We start from the raw sequence: 23,566 nt of genomic DNA, 5'->3' as shown, positions 1-23,566 counted from the left end.
CCAGAGAAGGAGGAACCACTCTCCTTCTAAGGGCTATCCATCCATGGGAGAGCCTCAAGGACAAAGGGATCTTCTAGAGACAATGTGTGTGTGTGTGTGTGTGTGTGTGTGTGTGTGTGTGTGTTGGGGGGGTGTTGCAAGAGGGGACTCTGGAGTGAGACTAGAGGCCAGTGGGAGCACATAACTCTTGTTGAGAGGAGCCTGGCAGTGGTGGAGGGAGGAAAGAGAAACAGCAGAGGTTAAGAGAGATTGAGACAATGGAACAGAGGCCATGGAATGTGCAAGTGGAGAAGTTTGATTTTGCTAATTAAAAGATTAACTAAAAGGAAATATGGCATTTATTTAGTTGCCAAAAGGTGTTCTCAGCAGAAACAAATGTATCAAACTCTGCCTTGGGGATTGACGAAGGTTTAGTAGCCAAGGTCTTGAAAAGGAGAGAGACAGCAAGCCTTGCAGCTATAGATGGGTCATCTCTGTGCTTCTGTCACCAAAATTTGCCAGTTTGATATCAAGTGACTCTTAGTGTTTATATGTGCAAGTTTGTGCTATTAGATTGTCTTCTGAGCAATTTTGAGTTTTAAGAAAACATTGGCAAGGTCAACAACCAACAATTCCAGGAGCCTAGGTTCCACCCCAGCCTTCTCAGGGAAGATGAGGTCCTTCTTCCTACCCTTCACCATGTGGCACTCCTGTCATCCTTCTGCCAGGACACTTGCCCTTCCTCAGGAGAGATGGACTCCTGCCCAGACTTTTGTAAATGTGTACATGTGTGTGCATCCGTGGGGAAGGAGAGGGAGGAGAGAGTTCTGCCCCTCTGTGGTGGTTGCCACCAGTCAGTGGAAGGCTTCGAGCTGAGGCAAGGTGAAGCAAGAGTGACACCAAGTGCCAAGAATAGGAGCTTGCTATGGCATCAGATGGTGTTTTCTCTCCTCAAATTATGGGAGCAGAAAGGCTTAGTTCTTGTCTGCAGCATTTACCTCAGACAGAGGGTGACAAGAGCCCTCAGAGGCTGGTTTGATGTCCATATTCCACTCTGTTCATTCAGATGAAAGGGAATTATATGCAGAATTGGGGCTTTGAGGGGGCAACTGGGTGGCTCAGGTGGTTGAGCATTGGACTCTTGGTTTTGGCTCAGGTTATGATCTCAGGTCATGATCTCAGCGTCCTGGGATAGAGCCCCATGTGAGGCTCCCTCCTCAGCAGAGAGTCTGTTTCCCCTCTCTCCCCTACCCCTCCCCACTGCTCATGCTGTCCCTCTAAAATAAATAAATAAATATTTAAAAAAAAGAATTGGAAAAAATAAAAAATAAAAAAAAATAAAAATAAAAAAAAGAATTGGGCTTTGAATCGAATTTTTTTTTTTTTTTTAAGTCAAGTTGAGATGTTTTGTTGGCTAGAACATGATGCAGAGATCCAGGTTGCCATTTCCACCCCAAGCTGATCCTTCAGCTTCTTTTGGAGAGTAAAGACCACAGGTGGGCCCTCCTTGCTGGTGACAGAGAGCTGTCAGGTTACTGAGGCAAGTGGTTGGTACCCTGGGTATGTAGGGAACAACCCACTTTGCTTGTTCAAAAAACACCACTGACCTACTTCTCTGTGTTCTAGAGGCTGCTCCTGACTCAGGTTCTTGAGGGCTAGGAATCCACCCCATTAAGTGAGTGGGGAAGTAAGATGCATATTCTTAAGAAACGGCCCTCAGGGAGGGCCTGGGCACTTCAGTCAGGGGACAGAGAATTCTGTGGGCTGCTTAGAGAGGATCTCCCCTGGTGCAGGCTGGACTTGCAGTGACAGCCCTTCCTCAAACACCTTCCCCAGGGGAGGAATATGGCCAAGTTGGTATTTGCCTTCTGGCCAGTCCTTGTTCTCAGCTTGGAGCCTACTTGGTTTCTTACCTTCTTGGGAGATAGGAGGAAATAGATTTGTTTGTCCAGGTGCCACCAGTCCAATGACGAATTCAGGCACATGAGTGTCTTCAGGGCGTAGTATCAGATCTGGTCCCCCCTGACGTCTCTATTCCTGATCTGGGTGTGCTGTAAACAGCAGGTTGATTCAAAACTGGGAGGCATTGGGAAACCCTTTGGGTAGGAGATTTCGAAATGAGATTTAGACTGGAAAAAAAACAGTGGGGTGAGGTTCTAAGGAATAAAAGAGACAGAGAACACTCCCATCCTGGCTCTTGGCTGGATAGCGGGAATACAGAAGAGGCTAGAAAAGCCCAGAGTGGAAGGGAGCTGGACAGGAAAAGCCCAGCTGGACAGAAAAGCCCAGCTGGACAGGAACACATGGCCATCCTTCACTCTTCCCCCCCCCACTGACTAGAACACATGTTCAGCCTAGGACATGTAAACACCAGCAAGGTACAGATAGATCAGAGGGCCCCACAGAAGAGACAGGGGCCTGGGGAGCAGAGGAGCAGAGTTGGCAGGAGGATTAAGAGAAAAACTTAGGGGATCCCTGGGTGGTGCAGTGGTTTAGCGCCTGCCTTTGGCCCAGGGCGTGATCCTGGAGACCCGGGATCGAATCCCACATCGGGCTCCCGGTGCATGGAGCCTGCTTCTCCCTCTGCCTATGTCTCTGCCTCTCTCTCTCTCTCTGTGTGACTATCATAAATAAATAAAAATTAAAAAAAAAAAAAGAGAAAACTTAGTTACAGAAAGATTTTAAAAGGCTTGTTGGGTCATTGAGGAGAGGACTAGGTGAAGCAAGGGGTAAAAAAGCTTGTGAACCCAAACTTCAGTAAGCCCTGCAGGAGGGGCAGCCTCACCTCATGGACCAGTGGGCTCTAGCTCAGAATACCCCAGAACGGGGTGGCTCCAAGTGGTGGGTGCCTCTGACATGAAGAGCACAGAAGAAGATGCCACCTGGATCCAGAACCACATAAGGTGGCCATGGGAGGAAGGAGAGGGAAACCTGACAAACAAGGAGAGGAAGAGCAATGAAACCAACTCCAAAGAAGAAAAGGAGGTAAACAGAAGGAAAGGGCAGGCCGGGTGGCTCAGCAATTTAGCGCCACCTTTGGCCCAGGACATGATCCTGGAGACCCAGGATCGAGTTCCACGTCGGGCTCCCTGCATGAGGCCTGCTCCTCCCTCTGTCTGTGTCTCTCTGCCTCTCTCTCTCATTCTGTCTCTCGTGGATAAATAAATAGAATCTTAAAAAAAAAAAAAAAAAAAAAAAAAAAAAACAGAAGGAAATGTAGGAGGGGCATTCTAGAAGAAGCAAGAAAGGAAGAGTGAAGATCCTCCTCCTCATCTTAAGGCCTTGGAGTGGCGCAGGCAAGATGGAGTCACCAAATGTGATCAGCCCTTGGAAAGCTTGTCATCTGATCAATAAATCCCTTTCATCTAGTGGGATGAAGAAAGTGGTGCTCTTTGAGGGTGTACGTTTGGCACCATACTGTGTAAAAAACAGGCATGGCACTAGAAGTACCAGCTACTCAGTTATGAATGAGAGGGGTTTATGATTCATGAGCGTGCCTACCACCTCCACCCAGAAGCCATGACTTCCCTCGTCTCGTGCAGGGTGGGGACCCATCTAACCAGAATCACCACCCAGCCTCTCCCAGTCTCCTTAGATGACAAGCTGTGGCATCCTTGGTCCACCCAACTCAGCCCCCAAGCATCTTGCCAAAACATGAGTAAACAAGTACAGGTAAAGGGAGTCACAGACCTCTCCACTTTGGGCTGTTTCTCCTCTTTACCAGTGCCCAGCACAATGCTAGTGAGGAATTTCTTATCACAGGCTATGTATTCTTTCCTTAGAGGGTAGTCAGAAGATCTCCAAACACCTTCCTCTGAGCTCAGAATAAGTTTACCTTCTTTTTGTTTTTGTATTCTATTACCATGGACCAGGACATCAGTTTGCCTAAGACACATGGGAAAACTGGCCCTCACCTCCTGCATATCCAGGATTCTCAACAGCCCACGTGAACTTGACCGGTTTGCAGTTGGCCTGCTTTCCTGCTGAGGCTGAGGGAGAGATGGATGTTATTAAGGACAACATCTAAAAAAAAAAAAAAAAAAAAAAAGACAACATCTAACATTTGTTTAGTGATTTATACCTCACAAAGCAAATAATTATCTTATTTAATCCACACAATAATCTTGTGTTACTGTTACTTCCACTTTATAGATGTTGAGTCTCAGAAAGATAAAGTATCTTCCTCAGTGACAACTGGTAGACCTAAGATCCCTTCTCATTCTCTAACTATAAATCCTCTGGCCTCTCTCTACAAGGTCATGGGCCCCTAGAGATCTCAGAGTTAACATAAAAATTGCAATTCCTATCAAAAAGAACACCCCCCCCCAGTTCTGCAGCCTGAGTGACCTCCAACATCAGCCATCCTCAAACCCATTCATATCCTACCCCTATTTCCACAATCACCAGGTGGGAGAGACTTGCCACTTCTTGGAGAAGAGTTCATAGAAACATAATGATTCGTACATTTCCTCTGTCAAAGACTCTTTCAAAGTTACCAAAAAAAATTTTTTTCCAAAAAATTTTCATTGCAAAATCAAAATGGGATCATCGTAGGAAAAGTACAAAATATAGAAAAATAAACAAGACAATAAAATCATAATTCTACCCTTGAGTAATGACTTAGTACTATGAACGCTTCGTTTAGTCTTCTGTAAATTTTATGATGTACACGTGGACTTACTTGTGTTTACCAAAATGTAAAATGCTCCTACCCATAACACTGTTTTGGAATCTGCTTTTTAAACTTAATATACTGCAAACATTTTCCTGTTAGTAAATATTTTTATAACATATTTATGGATATGTAATATTTCATTATAGTTCTTAATGGTACTCTAGAGTTATATATTTAGATTGTTCCTATTTTTTCATTATTATGACCAGTTTTATGATAGACTCCTGGATCTAATTTTAATTTTCATTTCTTTGATTATGAATGAAGTTGAATTTTTTCATATGATTTTTATCATTTGAAGCTCGTTCATGAATAGTCCATCCATACTATTTACAGGTTTCAATGGTGTGCATTTATTTTTTTTTTACTTTTTTACTGATTTGTAAGAACTCTTTATATTGAGGCTGAAATTGTATCTGCTAAAAACTCATTTACATCATATTTCAATGCACCATTTTGAATTCGAGTACATACTGACTTTCCCTGACAATCCCAACCAGACCATGGACGCTTTGCTCTTTTTCCTCTACTTTTTCTTTAACAAGTTCCTTCCAAAGTATATTTGGTAAAGGGCTCCTCTTCTTGTGCCCATCCCCACAAGCACCCCCCCCCCCCAACCGCCATTCCTCTGCGTAGGACCGGTAAGGGTGGCTCCCATCCCTCCTGCCCTGACCTCCAAAACCTTACTGCCTCCTCCTCTTACCCAGGCCTCTGGCTGGGGGGTCGTGGTGAACCCCCCACCTCCGCTGTTGCTTAATGCTTCAGAAAACCCTGACACGGGCCTCTCAGAACCCCCAGGGAAAAGGGTGACAGAGAGCACTTAGGGAGGAGCAGAGGAGGGTGCGCATTAGGGAGTATTAGTAGTAGAAGGGGATCGTCTTGCGGGGGAGGAAGTATTAGTAGGTCTGCTGTGGCAAGAATGAAGAGAAACCCACTCTCCAAGGACCCCTCTTGCTTCTGAGCAAGGCCCTCATGGCAGGGGTGCCTTGGCCGGGAGCCTGCAGTCCTCCTCCAGAGTCCCAGGCGGTCCGCTCCTTTGCCCTGTTATTACCGCTGGCAGGTTTGTTTGTGCCTCTGGCAACAGGGACGCAAGTCCTACCAGTTCTCCTGGTGTCCTGCCACACAGCCTCCTGCTTGGGGAGGAGGAGGGGCCCAGGCCTATTACCTGGAGTACCCCCTCCACCCAGAGCAGAGAGAGCAGAGGCGGGGGAGGCCCTAGGCAGGAGCCGGCTGGACAGGACAAGCCCAGGTGGTGAGGACAGGAGGAGTTTCTTCCCTGCCGAGATCAGTACCTTGGAAAACTGGGGCTGCAGGGAGGAGGTCAGGGTACACACGGGGGCGGGCAGATGTTGGGAGTTCACATCAGAGCTCCCTTGGGTTTGGACCGCCCTGACCTGCTCTCACTCCCCTGAGTGTCTCCCCTCCAACCCTTTCTCCTGGTTTGGCATGTTTGGGAGATGGCTGTGGCTGTGACTTGAACGGGAACAAGACACCTGGCATGTCTGTGGTAGGAGCTGGATTCTCACACCCTTGGCCTCTGTGGTCTCTGCAGAGGACTTGGGCTTTTTCCCCCTGCAGCTGGGCTTAGGAGTTTCCAGACCTCCTTCATTTTACATTTCCACACACTTTCTGGGAAGACAGTGTGATGCTCGGCATGGGAAGCTGGGGGTTCTAGCCAGGTGTCCGGTGGCCATGGTGACCTTGACAGCACATGACCTCTTTAGGGTTTACTTTCCTCATCTGGACAGACAGCAACAGTGCTGGCCTTGGGGCTGGTGCCTAGTACACCAGACGGGTGGTAGGTGGGTGCTCAACTGTGTCAGGTTTTCTCCCTTCTTCCCTTTTCTCAACCTACTGATGTGGGTGACATTGGGGAGCTTCAGAGATCTCTGCTTGAGGATGAGACCCTCGGGCAGCCTGGCTCCTTTCCTGCTGTCCTCAGTGCTCACGCACTCCTTCACCTGTCACTTCCCCCTACACGGACCTACCTGCCAGTTCCGTTTCCCCCAGCAGAAGCTGACCCCTGGAGCCCAGGTCCCATGCCTCACTCATCCTAGCAAAGCCAATGCATCAGCACAGTGCTTGACACAAAGTAGGTGCTCAGGATCCAGAGAAGGAATAAAGAACTGAAGGGAAAGGATCTCCCATTTCATAATCATTGAGAATCAGAGAGACAAGAAAGAGCTCAACTTGAAAGTCCAGCAGACCTCGGGTGGAGCCTGGCCTCATCGCTCACCATCCACATGACCTTGAGCAAGATATTTATTCCCCCTGAGCCTCAATTTCTTTGTCTAAAAATAGAACAGTAATAGCTACCTCCTAGGGTCGTTGTGGGGATTGGTGATGATGTCAGAGGGAAGCGAAGCTCGTTGCTGCCTGGTGCATAGTAGGAGCTCACTCAGTGGAAGCAGTGATTAGCTGCTATTACAGGACTGTTGACGTGTATGCCTGAAGCAAACTCGCTTCGAGAGTTCTGGGGTTAGCAGTGAGTAACACCGGAGCCCTGGGGAGCCTCCCTCAGTTTGGTCTCCCACCCGGAATGCCGTGGTCCTTCTCTCAGGAGTGATGAACCAATTGATGCCAGTGGGCAATGTGGCCTGGCAGCCTGGGCACAGAATAGCTCACCTGGTAGCACTTGCTGGCTCGGATTTCTTCTTCATAGGGGTTGAGGGCATTGACCCTAGGGTCTGAAGTCTGAGGAGAAGTCTGAGGGCTGGTGGTGCCCTCCGTTTGCTACTGAGGCAGGTCACATACATCACAACTGGCTCCCTGCCTCTCTCCTGTGAGCACGTTGTAAGAAACCCTGATCTGTGCTTTACTCTACTCTGAAAGATTGATCAAGGTAGAAGTTCTCACCCAGTTGATATAGAGAGAATAAGTGAGGAATAAGTGAGGAATAGAGGAAATCAGTCACTTGATACCCAGCTTTTATATTCAGGAAACAGAACCCGGAAGATCTCATTCTCAATGCACTGCCCTGGCCCAGGACCCAAATCTGCACATCTGCTGGCCTCCTCGCCAGCACTGGCCCCTCGGGGTGGGGGTGGGGGACAGGGCATGAGCACCACGTGCCATCATCAAGCCCACCACCCAGGAGGAGAGCTGCCAGACAAGAAGGGTGGTCTCAGGGGGAGCACTAAGAGGAGTGGACCTCCTAGTACAGGAACTCAAAAAGGCTAGCAGGTGCTAGCCTGCAGGATGAGGGATGGAATATCAAAACAGACTCTAGAGGGATCCCTGGGTGGCTCAGCAGTTAGGTGACTGCTTTCGGCCCAGGGCGTGATCCTGGAGGCCCGGGATCGAGTCCCACATCGGGGTCCCTGCATGGAGCCTGTTTCTGTCTCTGCCTGTGTCTCTGCCTCTCTCTCTCTGTGTCTCTCTCTGTGTGTCTCTCATGAATAAGTAAGTAAAATCTTAAAAAAAAAAACAAAACAAACAGGCTCTAGAAACTCAGGAAGGGGGCTGGCATAAGGAGCAGAGGAGGGTGCGCATTGGTCTGGACATGAAGAGGGTGGAACACTCTGGGTCAGGTCCCGAGGGCAATGTGGCCAGGGCCAGAGGCAGGGAGAAGGGGTCTGCTTCCCCTGGCAAATCCAGGTCTCCATCCAGCCCCCCAGCTCATCTCTTTCCAGGGTTGTCTTTCCCGTTTTGTTCTGTTCAGTAACATTTCACTCTGGCTCTGCTTTGTTGGGAATGGTAAACTGGCCTGGGAGTCATAACCACTGCACTTTGGCCTGACATTTTAGAAAGGTGAGTAGAAAGAGTCTTGAAGGTTGTTTTGTCCAGCTTTTGGTTCCATGACAGAGTCCTCTTAGAAATTGCTAACAGGGCACCTGGGTGGCTCAGTTGGTTGAGCACCTGCCTTTGGCTCAGGTCATGATCCCAGAGTTCCAGAATCAAGTTCTGCATCAGGCTCCCTGCTCAGTGGGGGACTCTGCTTCTCCCCCTGCCCCTCACTCCACTCATTTTCTCTCTCTCTCTCTCTTTTTTAAAAGATTTTATTTATTTATTCATGAGAGACACAGAGAGAAAGAGAGGTAGAGACGCAGGCAGAGGGAGAAGCAGGCTCCATGCAGGGAGTCGGATGCGGGACTGGATCCCAGGTCTCCAGGGTCACGCCCTGGGCTGAAGGCAGCGTTAAACCGCTGAGCCACCGGGGCTGCCCTCTCCCTCTCTCTTTGTGTCTCTCAAGTAAATAAATAAAATCTTTGAAAGAAAGAAATTGCCAACATATGGTTTTCCAGCCCTAGCTCTCTAGTGACAGTGCCCGGGGCTCCCCTCCACGCCCCCACCCCCATGTAGCCGTCCCATGGGTAAGCCATGCTGGAGCTTAGAGTCTTCTCCCCACAGTGGGCTCTGCTCCTGTCTAAACCTCACCTCTGGGCCCAGGTTATACCAGCTGGAATGACCTGGGCTAAGCCTTTCCCTCTGCTTCAAGCCAGGAGCCCTGTAGTTGGTCTTTGCCACCTACTAAGCAGCTTCTCAGCCTTCGGTCCCTCCCCATCTCCCCTGCAAGGTGTTAGTGAGTCTCTTCAAAGGCCTTCTCAAGATGGGGGCCTAGAGACCTGAAGTCCTGATACCAGAGAGGGACTTTCAAACTCAGGAACCCACCTCATTTTATAGCTGAAGTAACCAGAAAGTGAGGTCATTTGCCCAAGGCCACGCAGACAGCATGAGACAGGGCTGGGGCTCAAAGCCATTGACTGGTGACCAGCCCATCATGCAAGGAGGTGATACCAGCTCTCTTGTCAGAATCTTGTCTCATCAGCTCTGACTGGCACCTGGGCAGGGTTCAAAGCATGCCTCTGGTGTGCTGAGTGAACCAATCAAGCATCCAGATTGCTGATGGAAATAGTGAGACCCCCGGCCCATACCTCCTCTCTGGGCCTGATCCCACTCTTCCCTCCCCAAAACACCTTCCCCCTGCTCTGTTCTATTCAGAACCCCCGTTTTTCTCACCCGGCTCAGCTTGGGCTCCACTTTTTCCAAGAAGTCTTTACTCTTTCAGATGCAAAAGACTCCTTTTTGGGTTCCACTGCAGTTGTAGTGTGGTCACAGGTGTGTCCTTGGTTATATATTGACTTCCATTCCTCTCTTCTCCCTGCCTGGCCCAGGTGCATTTTCCCAGTCAGTGGAAGCCTCTCTACCTTTCCTTTTTCTCTCATGGCACCCATGCTATAGGGGCTGGAGATCATCGTGGGCCCTTGAAATGGGACTGTCTGGCCTGATGCTGCTAGAGAAGGGCTCCTTGGAGAGGTGGCCCATGCTGGACTCCTTCTAAAGAGTGGGAGAGAGAGTAAAAGTTCCCAGGGAGCCCCAGGAACATTCCCCTGCTTCCCCCCGCCTGCCTTTCTAGAAGCTTCTCCCCGGTTCCTAGCTCCTCCTATTTATACAGCAGTTAATCATTTGGGTTCCCAACAATGGTTTCTGCTCACCTAGGGACAGGTAAAAATAGGATTTGGTTGGCTTGTCATATTGAGAGGCTACTAGAGATAAAAATCCTCTATGCCTGCCTATTTCGAGACATAAGGAGGGGTAGTGGCCCTTTTCAATCATCTGGGCTTCTCACAGGGAGCCTTACAGGTCAGACTCGTGTTTTCCTTTCTCTTCACAGCACTGGGGCACTAGCCCTTTTCACACCTCCTGGAACCTCACATCCCAAGCCTGGCAACCACCTCTTCCTCATCCATCTGGAAGGGGCACATTGGAAGAACAGTGAGCTGAGCCTTGGGTATCACAGTACCCAGAGTGATCAGATCTCCCCAGGTGATCCTAGGTAGGTGATAGTGAAGGCCAGTAAATCTCTAAATTCTTGTCTAGTTTGAATTGCCTAGAGGTACATGCTGCCCCCTGGTCTCTGTAGCAACAGAGCACAAGGTGCTTGGAGCATAGTCCCCGAGCCAGGCTGTCTGGTTCACATCCCAGTTCCACCAGTCAGTCAGGAGGCCTTGGGCCCACTACCTAACATCTCTCTGCCAGCAATGATGGCAGCATCTTCCAGACAGTGGCTGAAAGATCAAGTGAGCTAATGTGGGTGAACAAGTGCGCCCTGGCACAGAACAAGTGCTCTGCAAATGTGGCCATCCCTAGAGCTAGGTGTCTGACTTGGAAGTGATGAGACCTTTGTGTCCTCATTTGGGATCACAGTCTTCCTTCTATGGCCCTGGCAGGATGGTGGGAAGAGAAACTAAAACTGGAGCCCGAGTGACTACATTGGCCTGGTGGAGAGCCATGTCTGGGTATGAGAGCTTCGGGCCGGTGAAGCAAGCTCAGGGGAGGCCCTGCTGCCACGGCCACAGCAAAGCTATGGCCCAAGGGTCAGCAGGCATTGACTGCCGAGACCACGGGCAGGCTGCTTCATCTCTGCTGGTCAGATTCTTGTCTTGACTCAAGGCTCACTGGTAACCGTACAAGGGTAAAGCTTTGACTAGAATGCAACAACTGTTTTGATTAATTTCCCTGCAGGTGGAAAAAGAGGCCTATGAGACAAAAAAGCAGAAATGCAGAAAACAATAATTCTCTGATTTTAATAGTTGAGGGGAAAGTTATAAAATAAAATAGACAACACAGAGCGTTGGAACCCCCTCAGATTGCAATAACACAGGGATACAGAAATGTAAACGAAACAGAGCCTCCAGATAATGTTATAGAACTTCCAGAATACAGCAGCTCCCAGACACTCTAAAGTAAAATAAGACAGGAGTCTTCCAAAACAATCTATACACCGTCAGAGGGCTGTCCGAGAAAGCGACCCGATTCCTCCTCAGCAGCAGCCTCTGGGCTGGTTCTGCCTCGGGCTCAGCTCCACTGCCCAGTCCAGCCCACTGCGTCCTGTGGACCTCTTTTGAGAGTTCGCCTTCTCATTCTTCAGCCGGCTGCCTCCAGCCCTGCCCCTCTCTCCCTTTTGACCCACACCCCTTTCCTGTTTTTAGCAGAAAATACAGCCAAGCCAGTAGAGCCTGGCCGATTTCCTCAGATGGAGCCAACCAGCCCCGGGGTGGCTCTCCTTGAAGGCTCACAACCCAGCCTAGCTGTTTGAAAAACAGTCCGCAGATAGGCTACAAATAGAACTTGTCAGCCCTCTAATATCGTCCTCCTGAGAGGCTTCTGATGGGTCTGGTTATTATTCTGTCCCAATTTTTTGCTGCGGCCCTAGGGTTTTCCACTCAAGAAGGAAAAGGACAGGCCTTGCAGCCTGGCCCTGTCCTCTCAGTGTCTCAAATGGTGGACTCTGGACGTATCAGACTCATCACCCTGTGGGCTTTCTCCTGCAGCTGCAGCTGGACAAACTCTTGGCCTCCGCAATGGTGAGTTGCTCCACAAAAGGTCTGTTATTAGGAGGCAAGCAAGCTCTTGGTAACCCCCAGGCATGCCTTGAAAGGATGTGGGAGGGAGGCAGCCCTGAGGGTCAAGGAAGAGCCACTGTGGCATGGACCCCAGTGGAAGGGGAAGGAGAGAAAGCACAGCATATCCCTCAGGCAGGGCTGGAGGAGGGTCTTCAGTTAAATATCTCAGGAGGTATGAAGGGTAGGGGTGGCTCGGGGCAGCCCCCTACTCCCCAGAGTCAAGGCACAGAGAAAGTATGAAATGTCCAGGATAAATAGAACTGCATGGAGAGGGAGAAAAGCCAGCTCCGTCCTCTCTTAAAAATAGCCACCATTGGCACCAAAAATATATTAATATCTGTACATTTGTCATCTTTAAAAAAAGGAAATAAGACTTCCTTGGCACCTTGTAGTCGATTTCCTAAAAATGAGGTGATGTATGGAAAGGCCTCCTGTGTGCGCGCACTCGTCCATGTGTGTCTCCCTGTCGGAAGGGTGGACCCTGCCCCAGCAGCCCTGAACGTGGGACACACCGCTGCGCAGGCAGGGGCCAGCTCCCCCAGCACCTAGGTTTGCTGGGCTGCCCTTTCCTCTGCTGTCCACAGGGCACCAGTGGTCCCCACCCCTGGGCTCCAGAGGAAGATGGCCACAGGAGCATCTTCATGTACCTCCTCTGGGAAGGGAGGCCCGTCTCTGTAGGTGTGCCACCTCAAACTGAAGGCAGCCTGGGCCCGGCTCCTGCCACACACTCACACACATCGGCCCAGGCTTGGAGAGGCCCCTGCCCACGAGACAAAAATGCAAACGTGAGCAGAGTTCAGCACGGGGGCTGAGTGAGCAAGTGTGCCTGGGGGCTCCAGTCCTGGTCACCACATCCCGCGAGGGGCAGCAGGAGGGGGGATCGGGCCAGGCCGGGCCAGGCCACTTAGAGATGGTGGTTGCTCTGTAACAGAGAGGTGACAGTATTCTGCAAGGCCACAGCCACCTTCTTGGAGGTCTTACGCAGCAGTGGGCTGTCGGGGTGGTGCTCCTTCAGGTGGAGGACATGGCCCTCCTGGCTCTCGGATGTACAGCCACACTCTTCACACACGTACAGCTTGGCCCGCCGCTCCTTGTACGCGTACTTCTGCTGCACGCCGTGGATCTTCTTGAGGTGTGACTCCAGAGAGCAGCGCTGTGTGAAGGCCTTGTCACACAGGCTGCATTTGTAGGGCCGCACGCCTGCAGGGAGGAGGGGGCTGGGTGTCAGGGACTTGACACTGAAAGGCCAGGCCTCCTGACTAGGGGGAAAGAAGAACGGAGGAGGCCTTTCCCGTGTCCCGTGTCCAGCTCCCTAAGTGACAGAACTGATGAGCTGAGGAGGGCTTGTGCCCTGAGCTCCAAGGTGCCTCTTGAGGCTGCCTGTTATCGAAGCCAGGCTGGAGCCCCTCTTACCGGTGTGGGTGCGGACGTGTCTCTTCAGGTCGAACGTGTCATTGAAGCCCTTCCCACAGTAGGTGCACAGGTGCCTCTTGACATCATTGTGACACTTCATGTGGCGATTGAGCATGCGCTGGTAGGTGAAGGCCTTCTGACAAATGTGGCAGGTGAAGAGGTCTCCACTGGGCCCATCCCCCAGGGTCACCTGCAAGTGAGGAGGAGGAGCTGTGGCTGCAGGTGGGCATCTTGGGAGGATACAGCCCCCAGCCCCCCGGGGAGAACCGAGCTCGCCCTGCAGAGGCCACACCTCTGCACCGCAGGCTCACAGATCAGCGGTACTGGGGCTGGAAGGAACCTTTGGGTCCATCGTCCAGCCTCCTGTGGTCCCCAAATCCCCTTTCAAGGCTGCCAGCCAGCTCCTTTACAATCTCTAGAGATGGGCAACTGACTATACCTGTAGAAACAGCCGGGGTCACATCACCTGTTAGAAAGGGCTCCCTTCACTGAGTGAGCAGTGAGCTTGCTGCTGTCGCCCTGTCTGTTCTCATTCTATGCAGTAGGACAGGGGGATGCCCGGGACATGGCCTCTGTGGCAGCCCTCCTAGGCCAAGGCCATTGCTCTGAGCCTGGAGTCCCAGTGCAGGCCAGCTCAGCCCCTTGCTTTTTCTTGAGCCAGGCGTGACAGGGTAGGATGTGAGGACCCTTGCCATCCTCACCACCATCTTGCTTATAAATACCTTCTTCCATTTCTTTTCTAACTACAGAAAATCTCCAATCTTTTCAGATGTGGAGATGAGTACCACGAGTACTGAGACCCCCTAAAGGGCCAATCTTGTTTTATCTTTCCCTCCCAACCTCCCCCTGGCCCTGGATCATTTGGAAGAAAATCTCTGGCCACCCTCTGCCCCTCAAGAAGGACGCTGCTCAGAGTGTCAGGTGTTTGGCCGACACAGGGAGACATGGTCCTGACCCTCCACGTCCATTAATGTCCAGAGGCTGCCTGTGCTCTGTGGGTGGCCCTGTTGCTGGAAACTCCTCTTGAGCTCCCTAGGCTTCCTAGGTCACACCACCCCTCCTCCTCTACTGCTTCTGGCCCCTGGGGAATGCCCCTTGTTGCTGACTAGTCAAGACCTTTCGAGTCAGGACTCACTCCTCAGGCACATCCGCCATCCTGGGCCCTCTGCTCTCTCTCCATGTCCTCCCTATGGACCAGGGTCCAAGGGATGAGAGGAAGGCCACAGGGGTTCAAGGGCATGTGCTGGCTCTCTGGCCAACCAATGAGCACACGTCTGAGTGGTTCCCCTCTAGTTACCACACACGCTTGTCCTACACAGGGCAGAGAGGAAGGAACAGCATTCACTGCCAGCTTTCTTCAGGCCTTTGGCACACAGAAGAGTACTACAAGAACTCTTCCACTAGATCACTGCTGCCAGGTGCTTCCAGATCCTAGACCTTTTAGGAATGCAGGCCTAGCCAGGGACAGCCTTGCTATCTGTATGCTCCTCGAGAGCAGGAAGTTTCCTTTGCCTCAGACACTCGGGACTGTTCCCACTGCTGAGGCTGAGTACAGTGGGTAGCTCCCCAGACTTTGCCCTAGATTCCATGCAGCTGGAAGTTGCACACCTGGGTTAGGTGGAGACCACTAGGCATGTGCCTCAATGGGTGGTTAACCCCAAGTGCACTCCAGAATTCACTCTGGATACAGCATGGATGGGAACCCAGGAGAAGGTGCTGAGCTGGGCTCACGTCTCCTGCTTTTCTAGGACTTGCAAAGAGGTGGCTCCCCTTAAGGCCAGAAACAAATGGAAACAAGACCTAGAATGGACTCCAAAGGGTGAAATGTCTCTGGAACCCTGCTGCTTCTTCCCAATGCAGGACATTGTTGCTTTAGAGCCACTTCTCTTATTTTCTACCCCCATCTGTGCCCTGCTGGGGTCACTTCTCTACAGAAGCCTGGACCTCGATCCAAGGCGAGCCCTCTGCCTAGCTCTCATTGTGCCTGGTCTTGTGGGCTGGGCACAGGTCTAGAGACACGCTCCTAGTCCCCAGAAACAATGTGAGGCTCAGTACCTTCATCTTGGTGCGTAGGAAGCCATGGTCTCTGTTCTGGGGCTCTGCCAAATGACTGATGTCTTCAGAGGGCAGCTGGGCTACCACACAGGGCCCAGGGACCACACCATAGCTGGAGTCCCGGAGGCTCATGTCCAAAACCAGGGGGCAAGATGAGGGTTCAGCCACTGACGGCTCTGGCTCCTGGTAGGGCTGAGGCGGACAGAAGCCCAGGCTGACTACAGAGAAAAGAAACAGCCAGGTGAGGGGCTAGGTGGGGGGAGAACAGGACTCAGTGGGCTCTCAGGATGGTTGCCTGGCAGTGGGCTGCCTGGATCCCGGAGCCTTCATGCCCTTTGCAGGCACATGGCAGAGAGGACTGCCCCCCACCCATATGTGCTGCCCCTCCCTCCTGCCCCATTAAGGTAATTACAGGTGACGCCCGCCAAGCACCACAGCCCACAGGCCTGCCCGCTGAGTAATTTGTGTCTTAGCGGAACTGGGAGGACTGAACCTGCCCTGCCAATTATCCGTCCGGAGCTGTCTGCCTGCCCCACCTGGGCCAGTCCCTCTGGATTCCAGGCCTCATCCATGCTCCTGCACAGACAAGGGGCAGCATTGGAGGCCCTGTGCCCAGGGATTCATCCCTGCTCCTGAAGGGTCCCTGGTGGCCTACGCCAGCCTAGGCTGCTTCTTCAGGCCGATTTAGCTGCTGGCCTTAGGGGGACTGGGTGGTCCTCCACACTGGCTGGCGTCTTTGGCTGCAGCTCATCAGGGTTCTAGGCTCCCCACTCCCACTGGCCAAGCTTGGCAGCCAAACAGGCCAGGTGAGGTGGAGCAGGGAGGAGGTCAGGGAGCAGCAGGTGGATGCGGTGTAACAGTCTCCTGGGCGTTGTGCCCAGCTATTATGCAACCCTCCCCCACAGCAGGGACCGCTTGCTCGATGTGGCACAGTGAGGGCTGGGCTCCCAACCTCCGCCCTCCAAAGCACCGATACCTGGCAGCCCCTTGACGCAGCCGCTCCCCACGACAGACACCAGACACCTCACACTAAACGGGGCCAGAAAAGCCTGGTCCCAGTTGCAGAGTAGAGAAGAGGAAGAGCTGCCTGAGTGACACAGAGGGGAGAGGTCTCAAAGCTGACCAAAGCTGGGCAAACTAGCTAATGTTTTAATTTATTGGTATTTTTCTTCCCAAAAGGCTAAACTCTATACAGCTGACCCTTTAACAAGGCTGGGGTTAGGGTGCTGACCACCCCCCCCAGGTAAAAAATCCGAATATAACTTTTGACTCCCCCCAGACTTAACTACTCAGAGCCTACTGTTACCCAGAAGCCTTATCGAGGACAGAAACAGTCGAATAACACATATTTTGCATGTTCTGTGTATTATTACAATAAAGTAAGCTAGAAAATATATTAAGAAAATCCTAAAAGAAAGTACATTTACAGTATTGTGCTTTATTTATCAAAACAACAACAACAACAACAACAACAACAACCCACGTGTAAGTGGACCTGTGTGCGGACTTGTGTTGTTGTTCAGGGGTCAGCCATACTTAAAACCCATAAGAAAGGAACATTTTTCAAGCTTTGAAAGGAAAAATCAAGAGGGGAATAGGAAAGAATGTGCTTCAGGAGGCCGAAGACAGGTCTCAGACCTGTGAACTAGGCCCTGTGCACCCTGTGCCTCAGAGTCTGGAACCCAGGGAAGGGCGGCCCCAGGACTGCTCCTGGGACCCCCCAGGTGAGGCTGGAGGCAGAAGGAACTACTAATGGAAGAAGCATGAATATGAAAGCACCTAAGTTTCGAAGTTTCCTTTGGGGAGAGGCCCTGGCTCTCGCCCCCTCAAAACACAACAAAGGTCTGACAAGGGAAGAATGCGCCCGTCTGCCGCCCAGAACCCGTTCTGCTGGCACTGGCGTCCGTCTGTCCGGGGGACTTTAATGAGCCACCTCATTCTGGGAGTTGATTCACCAGTGCCTGGCCCTGGCCCGGCCTTGGAGCTGGAGCTGGCTTGGTGCCTCTCTCCAAACCCTGGGAGGCTGGACGTCAGGCCCGAGCTCTGGGGGTCCCTCTGGCCTTCCCGCAGTGACGGCTGGGAGAGGGCAGGGGTGTGTCAGAGTGTTGGCAGCTTCTGATGCCAGTTTACCAGCTACTGGAGATCTTGGACAAGAATTCAAAGCTGAGTGACAATTTCCATTTGTCAATCCAGGTCGGGACACACAAAAACCTCTACCCTCTTCTGTCTTTCAGGCTTGGGTAGCGTGAGTGAAGCTCCTGAAAGCTGGAGCCTGGCCATACCACCAGCACAGGGAGCAGCAGAGGGAAGAGTGGCAGCAGGTGAGGGCTAACCAGTTTGTGCTCAAAATGAGTTGTCACTCTTTGCTCCCATGCTCCACTAATGGGTGGCTGTGTTCCCAGTGAGGGTTCTGAGGATCCAGGCCAGTCTGGGAGAAGACCTATTTCCTGCGCCTGCCTCTCCCCTTCCACAGGAACCTGGACATGATGGTGCCAAGGAGCTGGGGACCGGGAGGGAGCCTGCCCAGTCTGGCCTCTGAACTGCCTCTACTCTGAGCCAGGGGCGGGTGAGGTTGCATGGGCAGCCACAGGGTGCCAGGGTGGGGATATTTGCCTCATCCCATCCACCCCGCCAAACCTGTCTTCCTGCCACCCCCGTGAGCATGCCCCTGCTGCCACCGCACGCACGGGGGATTGCTCTTCGGCATGCCGCTCCTGTCACCGGGTATCACTGGGTGGTAGGAGGCAGGAAGCAGAACTGGTTGGGTCCTGCTGGTGCTGCTCTCTGTCCCCTAATTAGATGTTTCCGGCCAGGCGGGTGGCTGTGGCTACGCATCACCTGCCCACGGCTGTGGAACAGGGCCAGGCCACGCCAGCCTGGCCCTCTCCCTACTCCCTCAGGGGTTCCCGGGTTCCCCTTCTGGCAGTCCAGCTCACCTCTACTGGAGGACACGCAGGCCTGGGCCCAGGGCAGCTTTCTCCCCAAGGGCTGCTACCCCAAGCAGGGCCTCAGGTCAGGGCTGGGCACAAGGCCTGGTGCCGGCTCTCTAGGGGGAGCAGGTGAAGCAGACAGGAGGACGCCTAACCTCTGACCACATGGGGGTGGTGCTGGTGCTGACCTGGTGGGGGGTACGTGTAACTCAGCTCTGAATGGGGGGCCACAGTGGAGACCCACGCTGCTGTTAGATGGCCTTGCCCCCTTATCAGGAAAGGCAGGGGTCCCCTGCGCCTGCCTCCCCTGCCCCAGCAGGTCACCCAGCAACACCTGAAAGGCAGCTAGTGCCAGCCAACTGGTGGAGGCGGGCAGCCCTGGAAACACAACGGGCCTGTTTCTCAGCCTGTTGCTTCTGTGCTGCGGATGCCAAGTTTCTCTCTCAGGCCATCTTTGTCTCCCTTTCCTGACTGCCTTTCACAGCGGGTCCATGTGAAGTCGACGCCGTGCTCCTCAGCCCTCAGCCTCGTGCCAGAGGGGGTGGCCCTGACCAGCCGCAGCCTGCCCTTCCATTTGTGTCTGTTTCCGGCCAGCACAGGGCTGGGCACCCCTGTGCAACCCCAGACCTGCTGAAGGTGGACATCCGCAGTGGCCACGCTTGGCTCTAGCCTTGCCCTGTGCCCGGAGGGCTTGCCCTCTCCTGCTTTCTTTCTGGGACCAGCGGTCTGCAGGGAGTCCATCCAGGGGCACCCCGGTCTGGAGCGAACCACTTGGCAGCTTCTGGGACAGAGCCCTATGGGATAGGCAGGAGCCCCATCCAGGCCACTGCCCAGGCCCAAGTTGTTCTTCTGTCCCCATCCATGGTCTGGCTTTCTGTGCTCCCAGCCTTGCTCCCTGGAGAGTATGGCAGACATGTCCTTTGCTGCCAGCACTTCCCAGGAATGAGAAGAGCGACCCTCAGGCGAGTCCTCATCCTCCGCAGCACCCACTCCCTGCCACCTGCACACCTGTGCTCTGCGGCCCAGAGCCGACTGAGGAGCCTGTCCCACCTTGGCCTGGCCCAAAAGCAGCTCCGGCTCCTGCACTGCCTAATCAGAGCCGGGCTGAGCAGCTCCAGTGTCCCATACCTTGGCCTGGCTGCCTCCCCGGGGTAGGCAGGTGGTCGTGAAGTGGGAGGACAGGCTACAGAGGCCCCAATGCCAGGGGGCCTGGAAGAGGCCCTGGGATGTCCACATCTGGAAGTGCATCATTTCTGCTTCCAGGCTGCTCCCAGGCTCCTCTACCCTCAAGTACCTTACTGGCTTTTGGTGGTGGCTCAGCCAAGGGCTTGGGAGCATGGGGCTTCATCTGTTTCTTCAGCCTCCCCTTCAGTCCAAAAGATGGAATTTAGCCCCTGGGCCCAGGTGCTTAGGTCCCTCCCCAAGAAGCCAGCATTACTCCCTGCACATTAATATTGACATAACAAAGGAGAAATGCCTTGGGAGATGAGGGGCGGGGAGTGCAGGGCTCAGGCCAGGCTCTTGGGCCCAGATGGGATATCCCAGGATAGCCTGCAATCTCCCTTCCACTACAACCTTTCAGCCCCATGTGCCCACTTCTGGGCTTTTCCCTTGGCTTTGACAGGAGAGTGAGGCCAGGAAAAGGTTCTATCCTGGGGGTGGGAACTTCTTGAATTGTGCCCCAGGGAGAGAGGCTGGAGTGCTGGTCAGACTGGAGCCCTGAGCTTCAGTCGGTAAAAATGTCTCCTTCCAGGGCCTCTCAGATGCTTTAAGGGTCTCAGAGGGCCCTGTCAGGGAGGTCAGACTGCTAACGCTTCTCTGTTCCCCAGCTCCCCCAGGGCTTCTCCCAGTGGGAACGGGGTCAATGCTTAGCCGGTCACAACGTGCTGAGTCTGTGAGGTGGGGTGAAGGAAACGTGCCCAGCCAGCTCCTGGGGTCATGGTCGGCTAGTGATGGAATGGCTCAGTCAGGGGACAAGCCACCACAAAACACACTCCCCACTCTCCGGCCATCTGAGGCACCCAAGCGTGGCCCGAGAACATTCCCTTTCTCACTTCCAAAACCTGTGGGAAAACTCTCCAGTGGGCCACATGGCTTTGAGAGGTTAAATTAGTGCTTTGTCTTCTACCCTTTGCTTCACTCCATAGGACTATCCCTCTGCAGAATGACAGGGGCAGATTCTCACCTGCGCCCTCCGCATTTCAACCCCGACCCCGACCGGGGCCCATCCTGTGGAGTGAGAGGCTGGCACAGCTCCGGTCACTTGGACAGCAGCAGCCGGGGGCACAGACCACCCAGAAGCCCTCCTCCGGGTCACCTGATGAGACAGCCCCTGGGGGGTAGGCTTCCCCCACCACTCCCACTAGCTGCTGCCACCAGAACTGTGTTGGGATGCAAGGAAGTCAATGATTTGAACAAACGGAATTTCTTTGTCCTTTGTAAGAGTCAACACATGATCTGTTACTGATTGGGATGTGAAATAAAACTAAAAATAACAGCACACGGAGTCTCCCGCAAGGCTCGGCTCACCTTTCACACAGTGCAAGTTCGGTTTATCAGATCCGAAGGAGTAGCTAAGCAGCAAGACAAACACAGGTGAGGGAGGAGACTGGAGCCGAGGGGGGCTTCGTTCCTCTCCTGGTGCTTCTGGAGGTAGAGCACCCATCAACCCCAACCCTCCTGCCAGCGAACTTGGTCAGGCAGGAAACTACAAACAGAATCCTGCGCCCACACCCTAATCCACCTCAGGTAAGCAGGCAGCTCACCTGCCTTTTGGTCTCAGTTTCCCCTTGTTTTAAGGAGGCTGTAGAGGCAGCGCCAAGGCGCCTGAGATAAAGTTAAGCTGTGAAACATCCCATCAGCTCCACAGGCCATTGGATCCTGGCGGATCAGGCCACAGAGATCTCACCACTACTTCCACTATCTCCACCAATTTATTCAGGGGAGAAACTGAGGCAAGGGCCCTTACAGGGCCCCTCACTGCCCTCATTTCACCGCTTTTCTACAAGGCCTGGGGCGGTGCCACGGAGCCTGCGGATCAAGGGTCAAAGTCGGTTGGTTAATTACAACCTCCCCCCCCACCCCTTGGAGGCGCTGGGCAGGGTGTGCTGCGCAGCCCCCGCCCCACCCCCAAGGCGAGGGGAGGGGGAGTTCCGAGGGAAGCTGGCTTTCTCCTGACTCAAGATTTTCTGGTTGGTGGGGGACAGAAGGCACTAAAGTGTTCTCAGGACCTCCAGGGAAAGATGCCACTGGAGAGGGAAACAACTCGGGTTACTCATTCAAAGGTGACCCGGGCGCTGTCAAGGCGTCCTCCAAAAACAAGCTGGGTGCACCAGCCGCCCCGGGGGCCTGGTCCCCAGGCTGTGGGCCGGGCTCCTTAAAAACACTTTCCACTCAACTGTGTCCTCTGCAACCACGTCCTCTGCAAGTAGGCGCGTTTCTACCAGTGGTGAGACCTGATCCCACCTCGGTCCTCCGGACAAGCCGGGGTAGAGCCGGGCGCCTTCCCCACTATCTCAGCTCACTCTGTGGGGCGGCTGGCCGGGCACCCCTCCCCCCAACACGACCTTCTGGCCACCAGAGTGTGGGAAAATGGAGAGATCAGTGAAGGTGACTTAAATGAGTCTTCTCTTACATTTTGCACCAATTGAGGCCGAAACTTTAGCTCGCTCCCTGCCCCCCCCAAGTGGCATCGCTCCAGTGCCCTCCTCCCGCCTCATAAAAGTCCCAGCTTTCTGGATTTACGACGTGAGAGTGGAGGGTCGCCTGAGCGGTGACACACCCCGTTGCCTCCCCTGCGCCGCGGCTCCGGCCGGTGCAGGGGAGGGCGGCACCGCGCGGGCCGGTGCGCCACGGACCCGCCTGCCCCCAGCCCCGCCGCGCGGCCTGGGAACCGCTCTCGCCCCCTCCCGGCGGCCCCCGCCCCCAGCCGGCGCCTCTCCCGCCGCCAGGCTCCGCTCCCCTCCTCCAGCGCCGCGGGCTAACGGGGCCGCGGCCGCTTAAACATTAAATCGGGCGCCCCGGCCGCGCTCGCCGCCTGACTCGCGCCGCTGCGCTCTGCGCTCCCGCCGCCCGGACGGGCCCCCGCCGCTCGCGCCGCGCACCAGGCAGTGGAGGGCTCGCGGCCGCGGGCTTGGCCTCACCTGGCACGTAGATCTCGCCGCGCTCCTCGTCGGGGAGCTCGCTCCAGTTCCTCTTGCACGTGGAGACGCACGGCTTCTTGACCAGAAACGCGCGGGGCATTTTCGAATCCTCCTGGCCCGGAACCGTCCGCTTCCGTAACTGGAGCCGGGAGCGGTCGCACCTTTCCCGGGCCGACTGGGGCGGGGGAGGGGAGCGTGCGGGTCAGGGAAGGAGTCGCCGAAGTGCCCGCACGTTCTGCGGGGAGACCGTGCCCGGGACGGCGCGCGCCCGTTGGCAACTCCGCGGGGCCGTCGCCGCCCGCCCTCCGAGCGGAGGCCTTGCAGCCAGGTGCGCCGGGCGGCGGGGAGGCGGCAGGTAAGCGTCTCCCGGCTCGACTGGCGTCCCCCGCGGCCGCTCGGGAAGTCTTAAAGTGCGAGCCGGACGGACGGGTTCACGCTTTATTGGCTCGCGGCGGTGTGTGTCGGTGGCTGGGGCGGGGTGGGGGGGTGATCTGAGCTAATTAGCTTGGAGCGTCCGGGGGAGCGACGGCGCATGCGTTGGGAAATAACGGTGACAACCCACCTATTTGTTACCTGTCGAACCGGTTTCCATTCCGCTGCGGGTGAGGTGGCCTGGCGGCCTGGGCGGGGTGGCCGGGCGAGGGCGGGGACGGCGACGGGGGAGTGCGTGCCGGCGCGGGGTACCCAGCACCCGGCTGCCCCGCCGGCCGGGCCGCCGCCCTCCCGGGACCTCCCAACCCGGAGCGCTAGCGTTGGCAAACGGAAGCTTCGGAGTTTCAGAGAGCCGAGGAGCGGCGGGGGCAACGTTATGTGCACCCGCGCTCGCACGCTCTGCAGGTGATGAAATGAAACTCGCCCGACGGGGCCGGCCCGATTCTGCGGGTCCCGGGCGCCTGGGGAGGCGCGGAGCCGTCGGGCGGGAGCCGGCGGCCCGCCCACACTTGCTGAACCGGGCCTGGGCCCGGGCGGCCCGGATCCCCAAGGCCCGGCTGAGCAATTCGTGGTTCAGCCCAGAAGTATTTGCTG

The 23,566-nt window shown here is 54.3% G+C and overlaps 1 protein-coding gene and 1 long non-coding RNA gene across 14 annotated transcripts in view; one reads left to right on the top strand and one right to left on the bottom strand.

The window, feature by feature from the left end:
• LOC140612436 (uncharacterized) overlaps positions 1–20,898 on the top strand; it is a 39,484-nt gene extending 18,586 nt beyond the window's left edge. For 6 of the 13 annotated variants that reach the window (XR_012013643.1, XR_012013642.1, XR_012013644.1 and 3 more), the window contains 4 exons: positions 10,269–10,430; positions 11,811–11,961; positions 17,703–17,789; positions 20,546–20,898. This is a non-coding gene — a long non-coding RNA (uncharacterized lncRNA). Of the gene's footprint in view, positions 1–10,268; positions 10,431–11,810; positions 11,962–17,702; positions 17,790–17,870; positions 18,035–18,882; positions 19,361–20,545 lie in introns of all 13 variants that reach the window. The other 7 variants (XR_012013653.1, XR_012013649.1, XR_012013648.1 and 4 more) reach the window with 7 other exon arrangements.
• Positions 11,156–22,941, bottom strand: OVOL1 (ovo like transcriptional repressor 1). The gene is made up of 4 exons (XM_072789920.1): positions 22,541–22,941; positions 15,469–15,686; positions 13,414–13,603; positions 11,156–13,200 (listed from the first exon to the last, which is right to left on the bottom strand). Exons 1-4 carry the CDS (start codon positions 22,638–22,640, stop codon positions 12,905–12,907), a joined length of 804 nt encoding a protein of 267 aa, XP_072646021.1. The 5' UTR covers positions 22,641–22,941; the 3' UTR covers positions 11,156–12,904.
• Positions 22,942–23,566: the final 625 nt, after the last annotated feature.

This window comes from Canis lupus, chromosome 21 (assembly GCF_048164855.1).
Source record: "Canis lupus baileyi chromosome 21, mCanLup2.hap1, whole genome shotgun sequence".
NCBI classification, from domain to species: Eukaryota; Metazoa; Chordata; class Mammalia; order Carnivora; family Canidae; genus Canis; species Canis lupus.
Note: the sequence above shows the minus strand (reverse complement) of the source record. Positions and strands in the feature narration are given on the sequence as shown.